Raw genomic sequence first — 12,440 nt, 5'->3', positions numbered from 1 at the left:
TAATTCTCCTACATCCTGTAACAAATAAGATATATAAGGTGTTTTTATCGACCACTGATTAGCCAAAGTGATTTGCGTTCGATCAAATTTTCATCTTTAACGTCCATCTAATCCAAGGGGGAGAGAGAGAGAGAGAGAGAGAGAGAGAGAAATGGGGTTTAACGTCCACTCGACACAAACTAGGTCATTTCGGGACTATAATATGGTTTAATTCTATTTCAATAATTCGCTTGCGAGTATGGGTCTTTAGCAGTGGGAGGACACCAGAGGACCCAGAGAAAACCCACAAGGTTGGACAGGCAACCCTACTCCTTGTCATGTACAACCGGGGATTCGAAACCACACCAGTTGACTCAATGACAGGCCTTATGATACAGTGCGCACTTGCTAACCATTCGGCCATCCAACCCCCCTTATATCTAATTCAAATCGATTACCCTAAGTGGTTACCACAAATCGCCAAATCACCTCTAGGTGCGATTTGATGATTTGACTGGGTGATCACATGTTTTTTCAAGTATATCCAGCCACAAGAATTGTTTACAGCTAATCGACGCATTTAACGAACTTGGCAAAGTACTTTGAAATCGACTATACTGTCACATGAAATCTCCACTAAATTCAAATCAATTTGACAAGTCGATAAAAAAGCCACCCATATTTTTATCCATCGAATAATGTGGTGGTGGTCTAACTAATCGAGCAGAACATCCAGTCAACCCTACTTATTGTCATGTACCTGTACAACATTTGGAACAAAACCTTGATGCATATAAATAATTGCAACATTATTAACTTTTCTACAAAAAAATTGGGACCAAATTAACCCACAGAAAATTTAAGTAATGTGTAATGACTCTGTGACCGGACTCACTGTAATGACACTTTGTTATTGGTCCATGTGTTCACCAGCTATTCTAACAATACTATCACAAGGTCCATGGAAAATTTATGTTATGTGTGATGCTGACCCGGCACCACATAATATAATGGTTAATGGTATCCGAACCCTTGATTCATCCATATCTTGAAAATCAATCAATCAAGTGGGTCCAAATTCTACAAAAGTCCCAACAAACATTCCCAAATTAAAATAGAATAGTATTTCCATAACTTAAAACCAATAAAAATAGAATTCACTTACTTCTGACGGATCGTGTAAGCTTTGATGTATCACAGAATTCTTTACAAAGAATCTCTTCAAGCACTGAGGTTCACCTGTTTCGTATAGTTTATCACTTATCTTCACAAGTTCTATAGTTCAAATAAACAAAACATAGGTTGCCAGGTAATGAAACATACACCCCACAGCAGCTAAGTCGTCTGGGCAGTCAACAAGGGTTGTCAAATGAACAAAACATGATTTCCAATATCAAAATCAAAATTACAATTAAATTTCCACTTTCTGGTGTCCTGAGAAAATAAAATGGTTTTTTTCTTTCGAAAAATATAGTTTGAACTAGCTTTATCATGCATACAATACAACCTATTCTGGTAGCAAATGAAATGAAATGAAATGGGGTTTAACGTCCTACTGTTATGCTCCTATACTGGGCTAATGAAGACGGGCATACGCCATACAGTGTGCTATGAGGGAAATTTTGCCCGGGCAGCGGCACTATCACATATTCTTATATCGAATTCCAACTGCCAAGGGATCTTTTACGTGCACGCCAATGTGTACACGGGACCTCGGTTTTTCGTCCCATTCCGAACGACTAGACAGCTGTCCTTGTCAGGCCCTCTGTCCTGCATCACCAACAAGGGGGAACCACACCGGAAAACCTGGATGAACTTTCTCGACCAATGCAGGGATTTTCTATCCATGATATTTTGCCCCCCAAAAATTGAATTTTGCAGGCAATTAACACTGATACATATGGCAAATTGAACCACTACACTGCTTATTTTATTTCCTGTAAAACTAAAGAGAGAGAGAGAGACGGAGTTTAACGTCCACTCGACACAAACTAGGTCATTTCGGGACTAACATGGTTCAAATTTATTTCAATAATGTGCTTGCCCATAGGGGTCTTCAGCAGTGGGAGAAAACCAGAGAACCCTAATAAAATCCATGAGGTTAGACAGACGACCCTACTCCTTATCACGTACAACCGGGAAATCGAAACCACGCCAGTTGACTCAATGACAGACCTTATGATACAGCGCGCACGCGCTAACCATTTGGCCATCCAACCCTGCTCTCCTGTGAAACTAAAACAAAATCCAACCAACCTGCAATAGCTAACACCATTTCTCCAAGTAATTCTCTATATAAACAACAATCTTTTAATTTAATAGTCTGCAGTAGATGAATAAGATTAGAATTACATCTCTCTTGTAGACTAGAACAATTGGGTAAACCCAATAATCGTATTATTCTTCCCATTAACCACAAACAAAATCCTGTAATATACATGGGTTAATCTTTATATTACATAAAAAATAAACTGATGGATGAACAGAAGCAGAATTGGAAAATGAAATAAAAGGGGGTTTAACGTCCTACTGTTCTGCTCTCACTACAACTCCGGTATCATTTAGTTCAGTTGTGTTGTTTTATTGGGAGTTTCTGTATTTAATGTTTAGTTTCAAATCATTATTGTAAAACTGTTCAAATCCATTGAGAATCGTAGAAAACCATTGTGTTTCTACTGCTGTGTAGTTTAAATGGTCTGTCTAGATTACATAATGATTGTTGGGTTTATAACTAGAGCGAGAAAACCCACGAGGTTGGAAAGACGACCTTACTCCTTGTCACGTACAACCGGAGATTCGAAACCACGCCAGTCGACTCAATGACAGACTTTATGATACAGCGCATGCATGCTAACCATTCAGCCATCCCCCCCCCCCCCCTCAACACCTTTTGAGAACCTAGGACTACTGAAATATATTTGAGAAGTATTCAGCGACAGTGATCATAAAGCTGTATGATTTAATACCTCTAGATAATTTAGCTTCAAGTGATATATCTTTATTTTTAACTACTGATAAACCTGGTGTCGATGTAGCCATTATTCGAGGTGAATAATGAAATGTGTCGGACTTAGTATCTAGACAATTAACTATCAACTGAAGCAGTAACAAACAATCACTCATTCCATCTTCATTACCACAAGATTCTTCAACTGAAAAATAAAAGTAGAAAATTTCCATACAATTTTTCCATTCATCTATAAATAAATACAATCTGATCAAAATTCAGATCTATATTTCGTTTCGTTTTTTATACTTTCGATGACCTCTACTACATGAAGATATGATCAGTTGTAATGGGAGGTCGCATCAGAGGTCATATAAGCGACTTTTGACCCTATGACATTAGACATTTGATTAATCAATCAGCGTTAATGTTTTTAGTGGGTTACCCACAGTTTCTTGCAACTCACGCCAAAAACTCGCCGTAACAGACCGTTTCATTGGCTAATCCCTCACATCAATAGGAACACTTGTTCTATAGCAACTTTTCCAGATCCTAGTGTTGTGAAGACAAGAAAAACAAAATTTTGAACTATAAAACACGAAACGAAATAGGATCTGTGTTTTAATTAGATTGTAAATAAATAGCTCTTTTAGTGGTCTGTGCTAGACAATGCTTTAGTGGATCACACAAGTTAAAGATGTGTTTATTGATGGCTTTTCATACTATCTTTAGTCCATGTGACAGACCTCGGATTTCGGAGTATCATTACCGATTTGATGAATAAATTCAACCATGATTTTCAGTTAGCCTGGTGCCCGAAGTGTTCAAATTTGGCTGATGGACTTCCGGTTCACTTTGCTAAATGCCATTTTGGCGGCCATCTTTAAAAATGACCGCCGTTTTTTCATTGCAATTGAGCGCGTCAAGGAAACCTTCATAACTCTTTCACAGATTGACCTATTGATATGAAATATGGCTCAAAATGTTCGCAATGACATTCTACAGCTGCTGTTATATGATACATGTTGGTGAATGAATCATATATTTTCCAAATCAACAGATTATTCTGAAAAAAGCAACGTTTTGGCATTTTTTTTCAAGATTTATTTTATAAGTTCACTACCAAATCATGTTCAGGGTAAATTTAGCCAAATTTTGTGTGTGGTCTTCTTAAGTTATTCATTTGGCATAAATAAATACGCTCAGTGACCCAGTCTGTACAGCTGCGGTGGTCGGAAACTCAACAAAAGTCTTGAGTAGACTGTCAATTTTAAAATGTTGAGCCTTTATGGGGTTTTCAGGATCACTAAACTTAAATATTACCTCAAAAATAGATTTTGGATAAGGTAGATGATTGCCTCAAAAATAGATTTTTGATATCGTAGATGATTGCTTAAGAACAAAACGGGACAATTGTCAGTCTTTCTATTGGCTTTGCTTATTATAAAATTGTGTAGTAGTTTTTTAGGGGAGGATGGAATTAATTATACTAGATCTCGTAAATCAGAAAACAAGATTTAATATTATTCCAGCAAAGCTGTATGGAATTTTAATATATCTTTGCAAATATATCTAGTTGTTAAGAAATACCTATTCTGTTTGTTCACAAATGGGCCGAAATAGTGGCTCAGTGGGTAAGGCTCAACAAGGTCCGGAATTCGATCCCTGTGTCTGGGCAAATTTTTCCTCATTTCACACTGTATGACAAATAGCCATCTTCATTGACCAAGTTAGAACAGTAGGACGTTAACCCACATTGCATTTCATTTCTGGTCCACAAATCGTAATGTGATAGATTTTTACTTTGAAGAGTCTGACATCATTTGTGGTATCATCTAGACAGATGGTATCATTGATTCATATTTGTAAATTGTGAAAGTGTAAAGTGTATTTCACAACAAGTTCTAAGTTTAAAAATGATAATTACAGAGATAATTTGAAATACATTTACGACTAGGTATCCCAAAAGCCATGGCTCACGATTTCCTCTTTGTTAATGTCACAACCATCCACCTCATTGGAATTACTGTGACAATCGCAACTACTGTTTTTCTTCAGCAATGTACACTAGCCAAAGTACAAGAAGAAACAGGAGATCTCGGCAGCGACAATGATGATATCATTTTAATATCATAGGCCTGCCTAAAGCGAAAGAGGAAATTGGTCGACATTAAGTTTGTGATGCCTAGTCGTAAATGCATTTCAAATTATCTTCGCAACGATTCTTTTTAAACTTTCAACTTGTTGTGAAATGGATCTGTCGATACGATATCTAGACTATACCACAAAAGTTGCCAGTCATGGAGTCTTTGATGAAAAACCGGTCCAGTTGTACCATATAACGAAAAAATGCGAAAAGTACCGAGATAAAAATCTGAAAAGTACCGAAAAATGCAGACAAAATACGGAAATAGTGATAAATACCGAAAAAACTTTTTGATACTAATTACCGAAAAAATTCGAAAAACCCAAAATATCGAAAAATCAATAAATAACGAAAAAACAACACTAATTACCGAAAAAAAACCTAAGCCACACATAAAAATTGCTAGGTGGGTCAGACTAGACCATGCATAAAAATGGGGGGAACTGTAGGTTACGCATTAAAATTATTGACACTCTTAGGTGGGTAATGGGTCAAGCAAGATCAGGCATAAATATAGTGGTACACTTTCAGTCAGGGGCGGATTGGGGCCGGGAACCGACCCGGGCTCCCGTGTCGGAGCTGCCCCTTTTACTGACCGCGGAGCACGGACGGGGGTTATATATGGTTATATATATATATATACAAGAGCAGTGTGGACCCTCCAATGGGATGCAAAATCAGCTAGTATGGGCAACTGTCCCAAGCCGTTAGATAAACAAATGCACATAGACAGGTATAAACTGTAATTGGTATAGATAAGCACAAGAATAAAAGATCAAACAATTATTTAAGCGGTATAATGAACCACGAGCAATAGGCCATAACAGTAAAAACATGATAACGACTTGTGAAATCTTGTTGAAACGTCGCAGTGAAATAAACTATAGTAATTGTTATCCATAAATAGTTTGTTATTTGCTTATAAAAGACATATTACAAGCTACATCAAACAGAAAATCGATCATTTTACGGAAATTCTGGCCGCCTTTTTGAATATTCACCAGCTTGGATTTTTTTTAAACACTCTGTGTTTTGGTTCATTTTAAGTTCAGTAATCCCATTCAATTGGATATTACATGTAATATCAAACTGTGAAATAACTATTATCTGACAAATTGGCCATTTGAGCAACTTTTGGCCGCCATTTTGAATTTCTGCCATTTTGGATTTGGGGCACTCATATTAGAGATTATTTTTTATGATCAATGTTTCTGATATCTAGTAAATCACTTTAGTTGACCAAATAGATAATTTGGCTTATATGGGTCTGAACAAGATTTTTTTTAAGTAAACTTATGAACAGACATCATGGAAAAACCCCGAAAATATTGCTGTTTTCAGATTAATCTTTTATTTTGAAACCGAAAGCATTGATTAAACAACATGAATCATATACCAGCAGATTTAGAATTGTATTATGAACATATTGAGCCATATTACATATCCGTAGGTGAACCTGTTGAGGAGTTGTGGAGGTTTCCCTGACTTACACTATTTCAAATAAAAAAATGGCGGCCATTTTTAAAGATGGCCACCAAACTCATATTTGGCAAAGTGACCCGGATGTCCATCAACCAATTTTGGACACTTTAGACCTAAGGCTAACTGAAAATCATGGTTAAATTTATTCATCAAATTGGTAATGAAAATCTGTCTTTCACATGGACTACTTTAAATAACTTGTAATTTTGTAGTTATACCGGTAGTCACTTTACACAAATAGCAGTGAGTATCTTAAAAGATTCTGCAACAACGGAAGTCAGATCACTTTACTTCCAGTCTATTCATACCAAACGACTATTCTACCATTTCTGGCAGGATTCTTCTATTATCTTAAAGAGCCATGTTGATGGCTCATCCAGTAGGGGACTGGCTTGCAAACCAGGAGGTCCTAGTTTTAATTTTGGCGTCGGCCAAGAAAATTCCCCTGTACTTTCCAGTCCAGATTCGTCTTTTCAGCGTTGGAAGTCAGGGTTCCTGGTAAAGACAGACATCTAGTCATTTCAATTTAGGCCTAATGAAGAGTAGGCCTAGGCCAAAATCCTACTATCTGTGCATTTAGATGTTAAAACCCCATTTCATTTCTATTACCTGAGGATAATTTTAATTATTTTGTTCACTCTTTGTATAAAATTCTCAGAAATGAAATGAAATGAAATGGGGTTTAATGTCCTAATCCGACTGGCCTAATAAAGACGGGTCTATGCCATACAGTGTGCTATGAAGAAATTTTGCCCGGACAGCGGCACTATGGTCTACTCTTAGTCTTATATTAAATTCAAGCTGCCAAGGGATCTTTACATGCACTGGACCTTGGATTTTGTTCCTTCCGAACGACTATATGTTGTCCCTTGCCAGGCCCTCTGTCCATCCACAGCTGTAAGAGAAGAGATGGCATGCATGATGGAATTTATGCGGCCTCTCAAGTGAAAATATTAAAGTGTATTGAAAACAGCATTCCTACCCTTTTTTAAATCAGTAAAGAACGTTTCCACCATTCTACAAATACATGTTCTGTATTTATAAATTTCCTGTATTCCACCTTCTCCTTTCTGAGCACTGAAATCAAAACAAATAACATTTAAATTTGGCCTGAAGTGTAGAGATTGATTGAGTAGCTGTGCTCTCTCTCTCTCTCCAATGTCAATGATACTGGTAATCATTTTTCAAATAAGCGCACAATTTACTCAACATTGGTCCTTTCCAAAGATCACTGAAAAGTTTTTGAGTTACTATGTCAAAGGGAGATAATTCTGAACATTAGATCATACAGTATCACAATGATGCAGGTGTGAAGGTTTCTATTCCAAGCTTGTATGTCATAAGGAGTATGGTCATCTCCCCAACTTTGTTAGTTTTTCTGTGTTACCCCAACCCTGCATCTAAGAGACAGAGAGAGAGAGAGAGAGAGAGAGAGAGGGGTAACCACTAGACCCAAACTAGGTCATTTTGGGACTAACATATGGTTCAATTTTATTTCAATAATTTGCTTGCACGTAGGGGTCTTTATTGGTGGGAGGAAACCGGAGGACCTCGAAAAAACCCACAAGGCTGGACTGGCGACCCTACTCCTTGTCATGTACAACCAGGGATTTGAGACCACACCATTTGACTCAATGATAGCAGACCCCATGATGCAACGTGCACATGCTAACCATTCGGCCACCCAACCCCCAACATTAATACAGACTTACTTTGTGAGTAACTGTAAATAAACTGCCAAATTTTCTCTTTGCATTTTGATTTTTCTCGTAATTAATTCTAGATATCAGAAATTATACAATCATATATTACTAGATCAAAGACACATCCCTCCAGACTCTGAAATAAGGAAATGAAATGAAATGAAATGAAATGATATGGGTTTAACATCCTACTGACACTGTTCTGCTCTGACTGGGTTAATGAAGACAGGCGTACGCCATACAGTGGTAAAATGTTGGATTTATTTCTAATTGTCCTTATTTAGAGGGAAATCTTGCCCGGGCAGCGGCACTACGTGCACAGGAAGGTGTACACGGGACCTCGGTTTTTCGTCCCATTCGAACAAAAGACAGCTGTCCTTGTCAGGCCCTCCATCCTGCATCACTGACAAGGGGGAACCACGCCAGAAAATCTGGACTCATCCGAAAGACTAGACAGCTGTCCTTGTCAGGCCCTCCATCCTGCATCACTGACAAGGGGAAACCCCGCCGGAAAATCTGAATGAACTTTCTCGGCCAATTCAGGGATCGAACACCCAACTTCCAGGCTAGTGACCATGGTCTTACCCACTTCCAAATCTGTAGGCTACCATTCAATTTAATCTGCAATACTTTGCTGTTGAATTATATTATATGTCACAGTATACATGTAGCCTAAATGTTAACAATAAGTAGATCGATTGTGCAAGGGTGTTGCAAAGCTTATATAAGACTTTTTTTGTATTGATAATGTATAATTAATCTGTGTATTGACGTTTTGTCATCCCATCCCATCCAAATGACAGGATCAATTCAAAGTGTCAAGTGGAAGTCGAGAGTTGAACGATTAATATAATTCAGTGAGGCTTATATCACGCCTGCAATTTTTTTTATCCGGGTCTATTACTTTTTTTTTTTTTTTTTAATTTTGCATTTTCTTCTTCAACTTTCTTTCGCTTTAGCATTACCTTCGGGTTTGGCGGGAAAATAAGTTGACGTGTTGACAGTTTATCAAACAAATCCAGCTTTCAGACATCCGGCATGATTATAATATGAATGGGATACCTTCAAACATTTCAAACTTAAATATCCCAGATGAATAAATCAATGTTAATTCAACATACAGGTAGTAAAGTAGTTTATTTCGGCTTCAATTTTCTCTATGATTTTTCAACTTTAATAGTCTGGTTAATCGTGACATAATAAGAGAGTTATCACCCCTATTAAATAATCTAAAAATAGCCATGATACAATATCCTAGCAATCTTTGGTAAGTAAATAAAATAGTAATGTCAGCACTACTTCAGTACTTTGTAAAAGGTATAATTAGGACTTTATTCATTCATATCTCACCAGAACAACCAATGAAATCGTTCTCATATGATTGTGGGAGAATAAATATTCATAACATCAATAATTTCCGAAGTAACTTGTAAGAATTATAATTGTTATTTATTGAGTAAAAAATAAGATAAAAGGTATTTATCTTGATAATAGTCACAGATATGGCTGCTAAATCAAAGACTGTAAAGGAGGTTAAAAATGTCCGATATATACCTTATGCAAGAGGATTTAAGGTTCCGACTACAAAAGACCAGGTTCTGGCCTTAGGCTTAGGAGTTGAAAATAAATTACCCATTCCTAAAGAATATACCGACACAACATTTTCAGATGTCAACCCATTTACATTCTTTAAAAATATCCAGCAACCTACCTCCATTGATGATTGGTTAGCACAGTATAATGAAGAAGGGCAGACATACTCTCAATACTTGAAACAATGTCCATGGTTGTCCCCGCGTAAAGTGAAAGGGATGCATGAGAAATTTGTATCCTCAGCTAAAACTTTATCAGGCAAATACCCAGGCAGTAAAATATACATAGTTCCTGTTGGAGAATTTAACGAAGAGGATTATATTTCATTCAGCAATTTACTGGATTACTCCAAACGTTTCCTGTGTCTACCCATAGCAACTCTACCTCACTTCAAACTTCAGCAAAATAATGATAAATTGTTCTGGGTCGATGAGCCGTCAACAAAAACAACTGTACGCTCCAGTCCCAGAACAAGACTAACGGAACTGAAAAGCAGGTTTCATACTAAAACGGGTAATTTACAAGTTCAGATTTCTCCATTGCTGATAAAATTAAGACAAAATATACCTCAAGACGCCTTTTGTTTAATTGGATTGACTCGTCACGATCTTTATTCCGATGAAAGCGATCTGTTTGTGGCAGGCATGGCAGCAGGAAATCACGGAGTAGCAGTGTTCAGTCTCAACAGATATGATCCGAGTTTGAGTTTTTCCACTGAATTTTGGTATGAGAGATACAAAGTTCCTGGATATACAGAAGAAGAGAGACGCCACTTAATCTTGCAGAGGTCGTGTAAGCTAGTAGTGCATGAAATCTGTCATATTTTGGGTTTAGCTCACTGTATCTTTTTCGACTGTTGTATGAATGGTTCAGGACATCTTGCCGAAGATTTTCAACAACCCATGCATCTGTGTCCAGTAGATTTACGTAAACTACAAACATTGTGTGGTTTTAACACGGTGCAAAGATATGAACAACTTCTGGAGTTTTATAAAAAATTCAAAATGGAATCAGAAACTGTTTGGGTGGAAAGAAGAATTGCATATTTGAAACAGAAATAAAAACGGGCTACAAAATGCAATTCGGACCATGGACCATACAGTAAAATTACATCAGATTATCATAAAAAAAATTTCTTCACTTTCCATACAACATTGTGTACCCTTGATTTTTTAAAATATTTTTAAGAGACATTATATGGAATGAGAATTGAATATAATTACATTTTATTAAAGATTGTGTGATATTTAGTTGAAGAACACCAGTAGAATTGTGTTTTCAGGGAACAAAATAAGCAGTATAGGAAAGCACTCTGCAACTCGATTTCCATCCATATTCCTTACAACCGCCATGCAACATGTAAACGTCTTAATATTAATGATTTTTTTATGGAATAATTACTTTTGCTTAGTTTAGAAAAACTTAATTTTATGAATTGCTATTCAAATCAAAGAAATGTTGCTCAAAATAAACAAATTGCTACACTAAATACACTAACGGCAAAAATCTGAACAGCAAATAAAAGAATGGCTCTTCTTGTGTATAGGTATAAAAAATTAATAATAAATTTGTGGCTATAAGTTATGGCAGCAATAAGATCCAGCAGAAGTATTGTTTGTAATAGCACCGATCATAAAAATTGTGGAACAGGAGCAGATTGTAGTGAGTGGTATGGGTGGTTGTGTGTTACTCCCCTTAGTTGGTGAACTGACTTGTGAAATATGTATTCCGGAAAATGTTCAAGGTGTTGTTTCTCTTATGGCATAGTTAAATGTGAAACTTTAGACCTAATCTAAAATTAAGAAAGATTTTGATTTAACATTGATTTGATACCTTTGTGAACATTCCTTTGGTTCTTGGATTCCAGATATTCTATATCAGTTCACAGGGAATAGTTATATTTATACTGTTTGTAATTACTATTAGACTGTTATTGTTGACTTATTAAATAAAATGCTCTAGCATTTGGTTACTTTTAATTCCATGATTAAGTCTGCAAAGCAAAAGAGATGACTTTTTCACGTTTAATCCTAGTAAATGTCCAGGAACTTTTTACATGAATGTGTAAACAGAACCCTGTCTCATCCGAGTTATTCGATCTCAGCATTGACCAAGAAATTTCATCAGGATTTTCCGACTTGGTTCCCATTTGTCAGTGGTGCAGGACAGAGAGTCTGGTAAGTGACAGCATATAGTCGCTTGGATGGGATAAAAAAACGAGGTCCCCTGTACACATATGAGAGTGGGCCATAGTGTCGCTGTCCAGACTAAATTTCCTCATGGCACAATGTATGCGTATTCTGGGTTTCATTAGTCCAGTCAGAGCAGAACAGTAGGACGCTAAACCCCATTTCATTTCCTCTGAGTAATACTATATTTGGTCATCCCAGCAAACATGGACCATTCAAAGATTCTATATTGTCCACCGTCAAATTTGAATCTGAGATATTCTGTCGTGGATCAACTTTGTCAGCTATACTTCCCATTCAGTAAAACGATGTACATGTGTTCAAAATGCAAGATATATTTACTTATAAATTTTATTTTTATTTTATCACAATTTTAATTTTTTAGCAGAGTTTTTATCTAT

General features: G+C 36.6%; 1 protein-coding gene and 1 long non-coding RNA gene across 2 annotated transcripts; one reads left to right on the top strand and one right to left on the bottom strand.

Moving 5' to 3' along the window:
* Positions 1-2,961: 2,961 nt before the first annotated feature.
* Positions 2,962-8,395, bottom strand: LOC130012464 (uncharacterized). Its single transcript, XR_008787897.1, has 3 exons — positions 8,267-8,395; positions 7,537-7,631; positions 2,962-3,131 (listed from the first exon to the last, which is right to left on the bottom strand). It is a non-coding gene; the product is annotated as an uncharacterized LOC130012464 (long non-coding RNA).
* Positions 8,396-9,546: 1,151 nt separating this feature from the next.
* On the top strand, positions 9,547-12,436 carry LOC126819109 (uncharacterized). The gene has a single exon (XM_050546980.2). The coding sequence runs from the start codon at positions 9,760-9,762 to the stop codon at positions 10,909-10,911; it is 1,152 nt and encodes a 383-aa protein (XP_050402937.1). The 5' UTR covers positions 9,547-9,759; the 3' UTR covers positions 10,912-12,436.
* Positions 12,437-12,440: the final 4 nt, after the last annotated feature.

This window comes from Patella vulgata, chromosome 4 (assembly GCF_932274485.2).
Source record: "Patella vulgata chromosome 4, xgPatVulg1.2, whole genome shotgun sequence".
NCBI classification, from domain to species: Eukaryota; Metazoa; Mollusca; class Gastropoda; family Patellidae; genus Patella; species Patella vulgata.
Note: the sequence above shows the minus strand (reverse complement) of the source record. Positions and strands in the feature narration are given on the sequence as shown.